A 16534-nucleotide genomic window follows, 5' to 3' on the forward strand; every position below is an offset into this window, starting at 1 on the left:
CCAAGTGTCTTTATTGTGCTGTCTTTTTTGGTGTTGTCATAGTATTATATTACGGTCGTTCTCAGTTTCACCAATGAATTGTTAGAAACATGGTCACAATATTTACAATGTTCACAATTGAAGTAGTGCTATCTTGATACAAAGCACAAAGTTAACCTAAAGTCATAGAGGAAGACACGATCACAAGCACTAACACTGTCTCACTCGGGGCGACACAGCCATGGATGACCTAGTAGTGCGAAGTGCAAATCACAGATGCCAACGTCAAGAGTCAGGGTGAAAACAGCAAGAGTCATTAAAGAAAGTAGGTGATCAATACTGCGTCCAGTCAACACTGCAGATAGTACAGCTTCCGACCTCGGATTTTTAGGCTGTCATACAGATTTGTGCTTTTCTGAAGCCTGTCTGATGGCTGGAACCCTTTTATGTCTTGCGGAGGGCTTTCCAAAGATTCAAAAACATAGTACTAAAATTAGGGTCATCCTGAGCAAACCTAGACAGTCACCCTCCCCGCAAGCTTATCCATACTGCATACTAGTTGAATCATGTGGGGGTCGATTACTTACTTTCTGTGTTTCAGTTTCTTCATCTATAAACTAGAGATAATAATAATGTCACATCATAATGTTTTGTATGATTCGGTGTCCTAATAGAATAAATAAGCACTTCCAACAGAATACAAAACCTTTAAGTGGTATTTTAGCTTTTATCATCATCGTCACCTTACTTAACACAGAAACACTAAAGATGGAATTTTCTGTCTGCCTGGCCTCGTTCTGTACCGTCACCCCAGACACTTCTAAAATCTTCCTATTTACTGCTCAATCATTTAATTTCCTTTAAAACATTCTAACTGATCACTAATCAATTTTTGGTTTATCAGCTTTAATCTACCCTTTTTAACCTGTTTCTCTGCTTAACGCTCAGCTCCAGTAAGCTACTTAGCTCCTACATTCTCTACTATTTTCTTTTCTGTTTACTTCTTTATGATAGCTGTAAGTTTGGCTCACTAAATATGGTGAGATTTTGTTTATTATCATTATTAATTTTTATTTTTAGAAAAGGGAGCGAGAAAGGGGGAGGGACAGTGGGAGAGAGAGAATCTTAATCAGGCTCCATGCCCAACACACAGAAGGGGGTTTGATCCCATAGCCCTGAGATCATGACCTGAGCCAAAATCAAGAGTCAGGCACTTAACTGACTGAGCCACTTAGGCACCCCATATTTTGTTTTTTAACTCAAAGCAAGAAACTTTCCAATAACGTAGAGTGTGCTATACTATGTTTTTGAAACCAAGGAGATGTGCTGAATAAGATCTGTTAAATCCGAAGGACAGTTCGTTATGGATCTTTTGTGTTCTCTTACTTGCTAGTGCTTCTCTCTTAGCAATTAAGAACCTGAGAATGTTTAGATTGATTTTGTTCAGTGTCATACAAACTTGAAAATTGTTGCTGAGTTTTTTGGTTAATTTACTGTAACAATCCTATGAAACACAGTTATATTGCTCTTCTTGCTGGGTTACTCAACTTTGACCTTCATCCTATTCTATAAAGGAAATCCTGATTTCCTGAATCCATTGAGCCCTTTATTTTTTCAAGCATTTGCAGAGTGAACTTTATGTCTGATGACTTGTTTCCCAAGAGTTAGAGCTATGCTAGGAACTGATTTACAGAGTTTATACAACTTTTATCAGAAAATAATCTTTTGTAATCCTACTGACTTCTGTGATACATTAGTAGGAAGACAAGTGCTCATATGTTCGCAAAAAAGAAAGAAAGAAAACTTATTTAGCTATGTTACAAATATTTTGGAACGAGATATGTTTAAGAGGCAATTTAAAAACCATGGTATTATGCTTTAACAAATCTGAACATTTAAATGTACACATTATTATGCAGAAAGTAAAACAGGTTATTGATAATTACTGGCCCACAGTTAATAAGTACCGTAGGGTGATTTTCAAATAGTGTTTGGAAAATGCAACTTTCTAAAATTCTGAAAAAAGATAAATCATCCAGAAAGTTTCAAAATTAATTCATATAGTTTGTGTCCTATCTGGAAACACTTATGCAGTTAAAGTGAAAACCATATCAAAATCTATTTCTCCATCTTGTTTGTTGACTTCTCTTTTGGACAATAATGTTAGAAACATCAGGATTTCCACAGAAGGTCTTAGTGTATTCAGATTGAATTATTTTAAAATCATAAGACAAAAATCACATTTCCCTTTTCTGTAAATTTGGGTATTAGATGTACCTACTTGTATAATTGGTTATTTTACATTGACAGAGTAGCTTTCACAAAACATCATTGTCTACGGCATTTTTCTTTCCCAAATGTGATGCTCACCGTGTTGTGGCATTTGAGTTACTCAGCAAGCTCTCCATAGTAATAGGACAAAGTAAATTCACGAAGACAAATGTAAAAGGGAAAATCAGAAATTTTCCACAGGTTTTACAAAATATTTGGCATTTCCAGTATGAATAGAAACCTCATAGAAAGCCTGAAAAACAAGTATTGTTTTAATAAAAATGTCTTTGTAGAGAGGATAGAATGATTCCATTTCCCCAAAATATCTCATTGCTGGACTATCATTCTGGGAATCACCCTGTCTTTCTGCCTGGAAATTTTCTCTCCTGCCTCACCCTCTTCTCTTTAGAAGTTAATCTCCTTGAAGGTTTCGATTTTTTGTATTTAAAAAAAATTTTTGAGTTCATAAACATTCTTTCCAACAAATTATACTAGTCTATGAATGGTACAGACTCTGGGGGAAAATATTAGGTATGTATCTTGTGTTGCTACTTTATCTTTTCATTATAACTTGAAGAAGAATATAAAGGTGAAATTGATCCCCTTTATATAAAAGACAATAATTTGTCTTTTATTATTCAAAAGTCATAAACATATTTGTACAGTAATGAATGTAGATTTCAAATTCTAAAGTTAAAAATCTTCTCCCTTTGAATGATGTAGGAATTTTGTGACCTTAATTCATCAGTAACACACGTCTTATTAATAACATAAACTAAATTGGAAATGTTACAAAGTGAATTTAGGTAATTCATCAGTTGGTTGGAATAATGTTTTGTGTCATTAGTTAACATTAACATTTATTTCTGTTCAGTTGTTATTTTTCTGATCTATCCTTTATCATTCATACAGACTTTTGATTATTTATATGAAAGTTGCTGTCAAACAAGAAAATAATCAAGACTGTTCTCTTATTTTTCCTTAAGATTTTATTTATTTATTTGACAGAGAGAGAGAGCATAGTGGGGAGGGGCGGAAGGAGAGGTAGAAACAGACTGCCCGCTAAGCAAGGAACCCAACATGGGGCCCCATCCCAAGACCCCAAGATCATGACCTGACCAAAGGCAGATGTTTAACCAACTGAGCCACCCAGGCACCCCTGTTTTCAGATTATAAACGGAAATAAGAAACGTTGCCCTTGTGTAAGAATTATGTAAAAGATCCCACATTTCTCAAAACAAACAAACAAAAAAGAATATAGACTTTCTCACTTTCATATATGTTATCTTTCTTTTTTTTTGCTTTCATATGTATTATTTTAATTATCACAAGATCTGAAGCCTTATTTTATCTCTATGTGTATGAGGCTTTTGATATTCAAAAGGTTAAGTAGTTTATGCAAGATAACAATTGTGAAATCGGACTGATAAGGTTAACTCCATGCCTTTGGACTCTGTAATTGACTCCTACAGTCTTCTTCCGGGCATAGTTTGGTCTCCATTGTCGTAGTTGCTTAATACCTTGACATTTCAGCATATCTTAAGATATTATGGTGTTTCAACCTTCTTATTTTCCAACTCTAATTTTATCTTTTACTTAAGATTTTAGAGCAGGGGGTCGCCTGGTTGGCTCAGAGGGTTAAAGCCTCTGTCTTCGGCTCAGGTCATGATCCCAGGGTCCTGGGATCAAGCCCTGCATGGAGCTGTCTGCTCGGCAGGGAGCCTGCTTCCTCCTCTCTCTCTCTGCCTGCCTCTCTGCCTACTTGTCATCTCTGTTTGTCAAATAAATAAATAAAATCTTTAAAAAAAAAAAGATTTTAGAGCAGGTAGTTTAAGAACCCAAGAGTCCCCCAAATTGTGTAATGGACAGCATGCTATAACTTTTACTTTATAATTTAAATCTATTCGAGAATGTAGGGATAATTTGAGAGATTCCTATATTTAGTCAACACATTAATTGTGCATCCACTCTGTGGGAGACAGTTTTGTAGGACCTGCAGGTACCTTGGTGATCAGAAGAGATAAAACAACTTATTCTCTTGGAATATATTTTCTAGTTGGGGATACAGACAATCAACAAGCAATATTTTTTTTTTAAAAGATTTTATTTACTTGAGAGAGAGAGAGAGAGCTTGAGAGGGGAGAGGGTTAGAGGGAGAAGCAGACTCCCTGCTGAGCAGGGAGACAGATGCGGGACTCGATCCCAGGACTCCAGGATCATGACCTGAGCTGAAGGCTGTCGCTTAACAAACTGAGCCACCCAGGCACCCCAATCAACAAGCAATATTAACAAAATATATAGAGTAGACAAGTACTGATGAGAAAAGTAATGCAGGGAAAGTAATAGAAAAAAAAAAAAAAGAATAGGGAAAAGGTGTTTGAAATTTTAAATATGGTGACTTAGAAGGACCCTCTGTGAAAAGGTGACATTTCAGTGAGGGACTAAAGGAAGGTAGCTGGTAAGCCATGCAACTATCTTTTGGAAGAATATTCCAGGCCGAAGGAACATCAAAGACAAATCCTTTGAGACTGGAACATCTTTGGCATATTCAAAGAATGGAGCAGGCCAACTAGGTGAGATGAACTGAGTGAAGGGGTGGATAGGAAACCATGTCACAGATATGCAGAAGTTATAATGCCTTGTAGACCCTTGAAAGATTTAGGTTTTTACTCTTTTTCTTTTTTTATTAACATTTAATGTATTATTTGTTTCAGGGATACAGAACTGTGATTCATCAGTCTTATGTAATACCCAGTACTAGTTAAAACACATACCCTCCTCAATGTCCATCACCCAGCAACCCTATCCACCCTCCCCCAAGCTCAATCAACCTCAATCAACCCTCAGTTTGTTTCCCAAGATTAATAGTCTCTTAGGGTTTGTCTCCCTCTCCGGTTTCCTCTTGTTTCTTTTTTTCTCTATTCCCCTATGATCCTAAGTCAATCAGAGAAAGACAATTACCATATTATCTCACTAATATGTAGAATTTAAAAAACAAGGCAGAGGATCATAGGGAAAGAGTGTTTTTTTACTTTCATTGAAGTGGAAAACATCGGACAGCTTTCATCAATGAGTCAAAGAATCTGAATTATATTTAAAAAGAATTTCTCTATCTTGTTGAATATAGAGGGAATATACAGGGAACGAGGGTCAAAATCGGAAGATCAGTTAGGAGGCTATTTAAAAAAAGGCCGGCTCCAACCAATTTGATGTAGTTGAGGTGATGAGCAGCAGGGCCTCCAAGATTTCCTGATGGATTTTGGTGAGACAGAAGAATCAATATGACTTCTAAGTTTGGGGCAAGAATACTTCAAAGAATGAAGTTGTTATGTACCGAAATGGGAAAACAGAGGGAAGAGAAGTTTTTGGGACAGTGGAGAGAGAAACAGGATATGATAAGGGGCTCAGTTTTGGACATGTAATATCTGATAACTTTTTAAACATCCAGTGGAGATTAATGGATGCAGAGCTCTACTGACATAGAGAATTCAGCTCTAAGGCTAAGTTCTAGGCAAAGGGGATTAGTACCATCACTCAAAAGCAAATAGTTCTTAAGCATTTTTGTGTGTCAAGCCCAGTACTAGGTGCTGGGATATAACAGTAATAAGATATAAAATTAATAAGGCACATAATGGTATATAGTACGTATTATAGGTGATTGAGTAATATAGTACTTAGAAATGTAGAACTTTAGAAATAAAAATATTTATCACATTGTTACAATAATATCTAAGAGTTTTATTCAACTGACCAATCTTCTTGAAGGCATTTGTTTGTTTGGTTTGGTTTGGTTTGGTTTTTTTCATGGTGTGGCCTCCTGGAAGTTCTGTTATGGCACACTGTTATAAAGAGGGCTATTCTCAAAACTCTTATCGGGATTTAATATCCATTGTTCTTTTTCTTTCATCTTATTTATGAAATTCAAGTGGTGAGTTGTATTTGAAGGGTGCCACTATCTCAGGATAGTATACACAAGGTGGTTGGTGTTGATGTTTTGTGAGCTAGACAGTGAGACCTGAAAAGTGAATTAATCACTAGACTTTCTTGTTCTGTCTTTGAGTGTAATGTACTTTTTGTACTGATGTTTTGACATCTGGTATTCTTCTCTTAATGACTCTGCATGGGGTTTTTGAAGGACTTAAGAAGACACTGAGTAAAAGTAAATACATTTCTAATAATGTAACTACCCAGACAAAGGCAGGAGTTTTTTTGGTTTCTTCTTTCTTTTCTTTTCTCTCTCTCTCTCTCTCTCTCTTTTTGTTAGTGTTTTAGGTCTTTAGGATACATTTGAGAATGTATTATACCTGCCATTTTTCCCATTACAGAAGACTGCTGTGCTGAACATTGGTGCTTGTTACTCAATCACAGCATCTTTCCTTTGAGTCAAAGAAGAGAGCAAATAGCCCTCTGTTCAGGGAGCTAGGTAGCTCTAACCACTCTCCACTCTCAAACAGTAAAAGTAATTTACGCTATCTGAGACCCAACACTACTTGGTAGTGTCCCCTGGAGAACAAAGCAGTTACAGCAAAATTTCATGTAGTTTTCTTTCATGATTTGAGCTCCTTCCGGGAAATATATCTAGAGTTATGCAGGAATATTTCAGAACTGTTTCACTGACAGTGTTCTAGCAGAGTTCTTTATCAAATAACTGTGAAGTCTTATCTGGCGACCTGAGAAGGGCTGTGATTTAGATTATAGCATAGTGACTGGCTTGGGAGAATTTCCATATTCAAAATAATCTTTGTATGAGGTTTGTATATAACAGAAAAGTATGAAGTTTGAATAAAAACAAACAACACCAGAAAACCTGGTTATTTAGTATTTTTGAAGTGAGCTAGCAGTGTGAGGTTTGTATATAACAGAAAAGTATGAAGTTTGAATAAAAACAAACAACACCAGAAAACCTGGTTATTTAGTATTTTTGAAGTGAGCTAGCAGTGTGGAAGTCACTAAAATAAAATAAAAATAAAATAAAATAAATCTTAAAATAAAAATTGGTGTGTATGATCTACACAGTTGGAAAAGATGTCAATTAGAAACGTATCGCTTTGTTCTCAACAAAAAAATTCCCCATGCTGATACCACACTTTAACTACTTCAGTATATATCCATAAATACCAATATCATTGTTTTTTTGTTTTTTAAAAATTTTGTATATGTGGCATTATACCACATAAGATTCTTTTGTCACTTACATTTTTATTTTATTTTATTATTTTTTTTTATTTTTTAAAGATTTTATTTATTTTTTTATTTATTTGACAGAGAGAGGGAGATCACAAGTAGGCAGAGAGGCAGGCAGAGAGCCCAATGTGGGCCTTAGGTTTTGAGAAGTATCCATGTTTGTGACTATAAATTTAGAACACTGATTTTCTATTATACTTCAAAATATCGTTTCTATAAATCAACTATTACTTATTTGTTCCCCTACTTATGGAAATTAGGTCTTCAGGGCTTTTTAAGCAACTACAAAGAGAAGAAGCGTTGATGGTCATAGACAATTTCTCAACTCTGCTCCAACATCTTGGCATTCTGATGTGTTGGGCCACCCTAAAATTTTAATGCTTCACAGAAGTGGTTTTGGGTGAAGGCGAACTACCATGGAGAGGGAATAGAGTTTGGAATCTTAGAAGAAGGACAGAAATGAGATAGTACACAGAGCAAGGAACATGAAAGGAATGGATCCCACAGGACTATTTTAATAGAGCCCCCCCCCAAAAATGTAGATTTAGTACAGAAGCTTTTTATGAACTTCTTTTTCTTAGCCCTGTTTTATGCTGCTACTGGAGATAGTAATATTGAATGCTTATTTTCCATCTGTATATAACAGGCTCTTTTCATGCAAAACCCTTTAAGGATCAAACTTCTTGATCTCCTTAAGCCATTCAATATGAATATAAATCCAGGGAATATCCTCATTCTTTTAGATCTTCCACTAAATAAATGGTATGTGCATGTGGCTGTTCATCAGAATTAACTGAGAATCTTTACAAAAATGCATACTTTTATGAACTCAAACTTGGAAATCTTGATAAAGAGCTTAAATGGCAGAAGAATTGTATCTTTTTTTTTTTTTTATTAAAAAGTCCCTTGGTGATTTAGAAAGCATTTCGGTTGAAACACCACTTCCCTAAGTGTATAACTTAGTTTTTTAAATAGAGTATTCTGTAGTGGGGGTGTTTAAAAAAAAAACAAATCTATAAAAGTGATACGAGTTAAAAAAATACAGCTTTTCCCTGAAATCATAAGCCAGAGTTATGTTGACTTGCTTCAACTATTTGTTTCCTGAAAATTCATGTGACCAAGAGGAGTGCAAACACTATTGTCATCCCTGAATATCAAACTGATTGACACCTCACAGAGAATATTAAATGCTTTACCTGTGAACTAGGAAACCCGAATAATTAAGATATCTTATTCACTGTGTGTGCCTAGTACATTATGAAACCGTGCATCATGAATCCAGGTCCTCGTACGACTTCATGATTTGTTATGCATAATTGCAACTTACGGCTTTTCTGTTGTCTTTCCAGCACAGTGATGCGGTCCATGACCTTCTTCTGGATGTGATCACGTGGGTTGGAATTTTGCTGTCCCTTGTTTGTCTCCTGATTTGCATCTTCACATTTTGCTTTTTCCGCGGGCTCCAGAGTGACCGCAATACCATCCACAAGAACCTCTGCATCAGCCTTTTTGTAGCTGAACTTCTCTTCCTGATCGGGATCAACCGAACTGACCAACCTGTAAGCAACCTACACTGATATTAGGAAAGAATGTCTCCATTTTTCCAGCTTTCCAGTACTCAAAATATTCTTGTTTGAATGGAACCTCTCTTCCAGTTGTCTGCGATAGTTATAAATTTTCAGATCTGATATAAATTTTCAGTTATAGATTTTCAGAAAATCTAAATTTTCAGATTATTCAAATTATCAGCTCCACCCCCCGCCTTTTTACTCCATTGTTGTAAAAAAGCAACAAATGTTAGGGCGTATGCCTACATTTCTTGAGAAATTCTGTTCATAACCTTGCCTTTCTCAAGAATTAGGTCTCCTCATTAGTTTGTGTGTGTTTGTTTTGTTTTGCTTCTTTATTTTTTACGATTTTATTTATTTATTTGAGAGAGAGAGAGTGCGCACAGCAGAGAGAGTGGGGAAGGAGGCTCCCCACTGAGCAGGGAACCCAATGCAGGACTCTATTGCAGAAGCCTGCGATCATGACTGAGCCAAAAGCAGATGCTTAACCAACTGAGCCACCCAGGTGTCCCATGTTTTGCTTTGTTCTTATCAGAGTAGAATATGGGGGAAATTTCAGTAAAATCATTTGGGGAATAGAAGAATATCTTTCCTAATAGATATAATTGTTATTTTTCAAAGTTTATCGCAAACTTTTTTTAAAGTTTATTTTTTTTTAAGTAATGTCTATATCCAAAGTGGGGCTCAAACCCACGACCCCAAGATCAAGAGTTGCAGGCTTTTCCGGATTAGCAAGGTAGGCGGCCGTATCATATACTTTAAAACAAAACAAAACAAAACAAAAAAAGTTTATATCCTATTTAAAACTTCATGCCTAAAATGAGTTTTTCTAATGGACATATTTGGAAAATAGTTCAGACTATAGGACATTTCAGAATTTATGAACTGTTCCCAAATTTTGTTTGACACATTGTATTTGTACAAGTCCTATTGACATCTTTAATGTCAGCTTTATACTTTATTACAAACTGTATTTAGTCATGTGAGAAAATAAGGAAGAGGAGGAAAGGAAGGTAGTAGGGAAAGAAAGGGGGGAAAAGGAATAGCACTAGCCAACTTTTGGTAAAACCAAACAGAAAATACAAATAACAGTATCTAATTACTCAACAGACTATGCTTACTTATACTTTTTGTGAGGCCCATTCTATTTACTTACGATTCACAGTACGTTTGGTCTCATGATCAAAACTGTAATTGAAAAGAAAACTTAACGTTTTTTAGAAGATGTGTTGGCATAGTAAATAATTCATTCACTTAATGCTGTTCTCTGGGATGTGTCCATAAGTACGGAGTACTTTACAATAAAAATGCAGTTGGATTCATGTTGGTGATTACACATTCATGATTAATGGCTGTAAAGGGTACAATTATGATGATTATACTTTTAATTGGTTATCATATACAAATGTGACAGCTTTTTCCATAAATGCATACATATGAATAAGCAATCAAAGAGTACACTTCTTTTCCCAAAAAAGTAAAATCTTCTGATAACAAAAATTAATAGTTGAGGTTCTAACTCTAAAAAGCAAGGAATGGAAAACTGTGTTATTTTCCAAGAAGGAATCATTTCATTCTCTTGTTAACCTGCAATTCAAATGTTGTGTGATTTCTTTTCATTTAGAAACCTTATTCTTTTGTTTCCTGATGTACATATGGTATGATAAACCTCACCACATGTTGTATACTGTACAAAACTAACTTAGGACAAGTAGCATAGAAAGCAAAGATTGATATGAAAAGTTGGAGTAGAGCATGTCTTAGCTCAGTTTCTTGTTCCTGAATAGGTGTTCTCTTCCTGACTCTTAGGTGGTGATTAGGCTGTGCTTTCTCTCTAGCCTGCTGATAGGGGACGTCCTCATCTCCCGTCAATGTCATCTCTCTGACGCAATGAAACTGACCTGCCCTTTGTCTGTTTCTCAAAGATCATATACTCATCATTGAATCCCTTATAATCTGATAATGTCTATAAGTTTTTTCCCCCTTTTCTAGTAGGAGATATATATTTCAGTTAGGATTTCTTTCTTTCTTAAGACGTATTTATTTACTTGAGAGAGAGAAAGAGAAAAGAGGGGGGCAGGTAGAGGAAGAGGCAGAGAAAATCCCAAGCAGACTCCATGGTTAGCGTGGAGCCCCACCAGACTGATCCCATGACCGTCAAGACCACGACCTGAGCCGAAACCAAGAGTCAGAGGCCTAAATGACTGCTCCACCCATGCACCCTTAGGATTTCTTAAATAAAAAATAAAGACCTCCACTTCCCCAAGGAGTGAAAATTTCAGAACTGACATAAGATAATCAGTACATGTTCAGATGAAACTTGCAGTGCCTTAGAGAATATGCCAAAATAAGGACCAGCTGTCTTTTTTGACCAAGCTTGTCCAGCCCAACATTTCTTACAATAAAGGAAAATGAGAGAAAGAAAGAAAGCACTCTGGACATTTTATTTTATTTTATTTTAACCAGACCTGCTTTTACACTTTGCAGCATGAACTTCCCAATGTCACTTTAAATCCTTCCTGAAACCAGGCAGAAAAGAAATAAACCAGCAAATAATAATAGCAAAGTAATGATTCCATCACAAAATTACTGTAATTATTATACTTTTTAACTTTAAGAGCTTTTATTCTCCTTGGTTTTAATGTTCCTTTTTCATTTACAATTAGAGGACTTAGTGATAGAATACACATGATCATGGCCAAGAAAAATAATGCATGAGATGTTGTTTTTAAAATTTAGACTAATCTCAGTAATAATTATCAATAATAGGCTCTTATTAGATGTTTTTTCCTAAATTATTTAATAGTATTTCCTTATAATCATCCTATGCTGTCATCCGTAAGCCATTATTACAAAAAATGTTAAATGTGGTTATGAAGGCTCAGTTCTATTTAGGTTTTAACATCGGAATTTTAAGAATCTTGTCTAGATTATTCTTCTGCAGACCTCTTGTGTGACCGCAGTGTTGCTAAATGTTTATTTTGACGTTATGGTAGATTTTGTTCCGTCCTTACTCGAGCGCTTTGTTCCCTTCCCTAGATTGCCTGTGCCGTTTTCGCTGCCCTCTTACATTTCTTCTTCTTGGCTGCCTTCACCTGGATGTTCCTGGAGGGAGTGCAGCTCTACATCATGCTGGTGGAGGTTTTCGAGAGCGAGCACTCACGGAGGAAATACTTCTACCTGGTCGGCTACGGGATGCCCGCGCTCATCGTGGCTGTGTCAGCAGCGGTAGACTACAGGAGTTACGGCACAGATAAAGTGTGAGTTTATCATTTCTTTCCTTTTTTACCCCCCTTCTCTTTGGAAATCTAGTTGAAATACATGCTTTGGATTTTCTTGGAAGCTAACGTCTCTGTATCACCTCATAGCAATAAATGATAGAACTGGAGAAGCAAATGCGGATAATTCAATCCAAGGTTGTACTTTTGTTATGATACAGAAAGAGAAAAAAAAAAATCCCGAGATTCAGTAGGATGCTGTTTAAAACAGCTTAATTTTCCCACAGCTACATCAGAGCCTTGAGTAATTATACGAAGATGAACGCTTTAATATCTTTCAGGGCACTGGGACATTTGTCAAATGAAGAACTAGCTATGTCAGAAGATGTGTATTCAGAGGACAGCATAGTCCCTGATATTAATGGCTTCTCTTCTTCCTGACCTGTCAGTACTAGTCACTGGATAGAAATTTATGTCATTAACAGAAAGAGAAACAATAGGAGCAGGGGCAGCTTGTTATTTTCCCCCCCTTTTTTTTCCCCCAGGTAGGTATTGGGTTTTAGTGATGAATGTTATTTTCAGTAAACACTCAAATTGGTGAGACATACATGTCCTGGAAAGGAATTCAGTGAAAAATATGTTGTAATCGACATCAGTGTAACAGTTGGCATCCTGAGAATGAATGAAAGTTTCAAAAGAAAAATCAGAAAGAAGACCAAGAGAGAGCTCCAATGAATACCCTCATTTAGGACATAGTTTGATGTGGGAAAATAAAAATAGAGACAAAAGCCTTAAATGAGGGGCGCCTGAGTGGCTCAGTAGGTTAAAGCCTCTGCCTTCGGCTCAGGTCATGATCCCAGGGTCCTGGGATCGAGCCCCGCATTGGACTTTCTGCTCAGCGGGGAGCCTGCTTCCCCTCTCTCTCTCTGCCTGCCTCTCTGCCTACTTGTGATCTCTGTCTGTCAAAGAAATAAATAAAATCTTAAAAAAAAAAAAAAAGCCTTAAACGAGAATGAGAGCCTTTAAAAGAACCTTAAAAGAGAGTGAGAAGCCTTAAAAGAGAATGAGAAGATCATTTCAAGATGGTATTTCAGAACACCAGCTGGGGTGTTCTATAGCAAAGATAATTCCAGAGGATAAGCACGGAGGAAAAATTATTTGTCCTTTGCAACAATTATTTTGACAATGCTGGAAGCAGAAGCCAGACTGGAAGGTTTGAAGAGATATGTCAATAGCAAGAAAGTAGAGTCTTAAGAGTATTACCTGTAGCCTGAAAATGTTTGAGAAATAGTAAAAGATTAACCTGTGGTTACAGAAATGAAGAAGATTTTTTCAAAATGAAGTCCAAAGAATATCTCGGGGGTGGGAAAAATGCATTTCATAGAAGGAGATTAATAGAGGGAACATGTGTATGCCTTATTTGTATTTAATATATAGAGAGGCTGAATGAAAGGGAAGGTCCTAGAGGGATAGAAAAGCATAAGATTATACATAAGATTAACAAAACCTTGATTTAATACAGGAGTTGGCTTTGCAATACACCTCATCCAAGACATTAATTTTACAAATGAAAATAATCAAGGACCAGGTAAAGTAATTGCCTTGCCCATGGTTATAGAGCTAGATAGTGGCAGATGTGTGATAAAAAAGATCAGATTCACTTCCACTAGACTAGGAATGTTTTTGGAAAAGTAAAATGACCCCTCTCTTCTAAGATGAGTGTGAAGGAAAAAACAGATAAGATGAATTTCAACGTGGAACAACTTTCCCATCAAGTAGAAGAAGCAGACTTGCTCAGTGAACAGGTGAGGTCACGTTGAGAGGACAGGAAATTTGAAAAGTCTTGAAATAAGCACTATGGAAAATGGGCTAAGGAGCCAATTAGACATTAATAAAAAGATTTCCAAGCAGCACTGAAGGCTCAGATGAGGTTAGATAACATCAATTTGTACAGAAGTTAATAAGCCAAATTTCATGACTTTCCACCAGCCATCAGCAGCCTGAATATGCTGGCACTCAAGCAGTTCACTTCCTCTGAGAGAGGATTCATGAGGAGGGAAGACAAGCAGAAGCATTACTGGGAACATAAAATAGAATCTGTGTCGGGTCAAAGGCAGCGACAATACAGTTGAAAGAAGACCATCTCACTTCTGTTGAATTTTTCTCTCTTGAGCTCAAGAAAGGCTGTAAAAGGCTATTTGTCTAAACGTAACTAATAGTAATTGTTTCTTAATCCAACCTTTATGAAATGTGGTCAAATCGGAGTTCATTTTGTGGATCCCAGTGCCAACTATGGAACAAATTGGGATTAGATAAATTTAGATTAGATAAAAGCATTAAAAGAGCTTGCCTCCAAAGACCTCTTAGGTGAAGGGAAATTAGGTAGGTCAGATTTTTATTTTTTTATTTTTTTTATTTTTTTTTTATTAATTTTTTTTTGATATTGTTTATTTTTATTTTTTTTTAAATTAATTTTTTATTTTTTATAAATATATATTTTTATCCCCAGGGGTACAGGTCTGTGAATCACCAGGTTTACACACTTCACAGCACTCACCAAAGCACATACCCTCCCCAATGTCCATAATCCCACCCCCTTCTCCCAAACCCCCTCCCCCCAGCAACCCTCAGTTTGTTTTGTGAGATTAAGAGTCACTTATGGTTTGTCTCCCTCCCAATCCCATCTTGTTTCATTGATTCTTCTCCTACCCACTTAAGCCCCCATGTTGCATCACCACTTCCTCATATCAGGGAGATCATATGATAGTTGTCTTTCTCTGCTTGACTTATTTCACTAAGCATGATATGCTCTAGTTCCATCCATGTTGTCGCAAATGGCAAGATTTCATTTCTTTTGATGGCTGCATAGTATTCCATTGTGTATATATACCACATCTTCTTGATCCATTCATCTGTTGATGGACATCTAGGTTCTTTCCATAGTTTGGCTATTGTGGACATTGCTGCTATAAACATTCGGGTGCACGTGCCCCTTTGGATCACTACATTTGTATCTTTCGGGTAAATACCCAATACTGCAATTGCTGGGTCATAGGGCAGTTCTATTTTCAACATTTTGAGGAACCTCCATGCTGTTTTCCAGAGTGGCTACACCAGCTTGCATTCCCACCAACAGTGTAGGAGGGTTCCCCTTTCTCCGCATCCTTGCCAGCATCTGTCATTTCCTGACTTGTTGATTTTAGCCATTATGACTGGTGTGAGGTGATATCTCATTGTGGTTTTGATTTGTATTTCCCTGATGCCGAGTGATATGGAGCACTTTTTCATGTGTCTGTTGGCCATCTGGAAGTCTTCTTTGCAGAAATGTCTGTTCATGTCCTCTGCCCATTTCTTCATTGGATTATTTGTTCTTTGGGTGTTGAGTTTGCTAAGTTCTTTATAGATTTTGGACACTAGTCCTTTATCTGATATGTCGTTTGCAATTATCTTCTCCCATTCTGTCAGTTGTCTTTTGATTTTGTTAACTGTTTCCTTTGCTGTGCAAAAGCTTTTGATCTTGATGAAATCCCAATAGTTCATTTTTGCCCTTCCTTCCCTTGCCTTTGGCGTTGTTCCTAGGAAGATGTTGTTGCGGCTGAGGTCGAAGAGGTTGCTGCCTGTGTTCTCCTCAAGGATTTTGATGGATTCCTTTCGCACATTGAGGTCCTTCATCCATTTTGAGTCTATTTTTGTGTGTGGTGTAAGGAAATGGTCCAATTTCATTTTTCTGCATGTGGCTGTCCAATTTTCCCAGCACCATTTATTGAAGAGGCTGTCTTTTTTCCATTGGACATTCTTTCCTGCTTTGTCGAAGATTAGTTGACTGTAGAGTTGAGGGTCTATTTCTGGGCTCTCTATTCTGTTCCATTGATCTATGTGTCTGTTTTTGTGCCAGTACCATGCTGTCTTGATGATGACAGCTTTGTAATAGAGCTTGAAGTCTGGAATTGTGATGCCACCAACGTTGGCTTTCTTTTTCAATATCCCTTTGGCTATTCGAGGTCTTTTCTGGTTCCATATAAATTTTAGAATTATTCGTTCCATTTCTTTGAAAAAGATGGATGATACTTTGATAGGAATTGCATTAAATGTGTAGATTGCTTTAGGTAGCATAGACATTTTCACAATATTTATTCTTCCAATCCAGGAGCATGGAACATTTTTCCATTTCTTTGTGTCTTCCTCAATTTCTTTCATGAGTACTTTATAGTTTTCTGAGTATAGATTCTGTACCTCTTTGGTTAGGTTTATTCCTAGGTATCTTATGGTTTTGGGTGCAATTGTAAATGGGATTGACTCCTTAATTTCTCTTTC

At 36.5% G+C, this 16534-nt stretch overlaps 1 protein-coding gene across 21 annotated transcripts in view; it reads left to right on the forward strand.

Moving 5' to 3' along the window:
• Positions 1–16534, forward strand: part of ADGRL3 (adhesion G protein-coupled receptor L3) — an 827333-nt gene that overhangs the window by 701899 nt on the left and 108900 nt on the right. For all 21 annotated transcript variants that reach the window (XM_032334435.1, XM_032334436.1, XM_032334415.1 and 18 more), the window contains 2 exons: positions 8784–8993; positions 12042–12262. In XM_032334435.1, the coding sequence (XP_032190326.1) occupies positions 8784–8993; positions 12042–12262 (431 nt within the window). The remainder of the gene's footprint in view (positions 1–8783; positions 8994–12041; positions 12263–16534) is intronic.

Source organism: Mustela erminea, chromosome 2 (genome assembly GCF_009829155.1).
Source record: "Mustela erminea isolate mMusErm1 chromosome 2, mMusErm1.Pri, whole genome shotgun sequence".
NCBI classification, from domain to species: domain Eukaryota; kingdom Metazoa; phylum Chordata; class Mammalia; order Carnivora; family Mustelidae; genus Mustela; species Mustela erminea.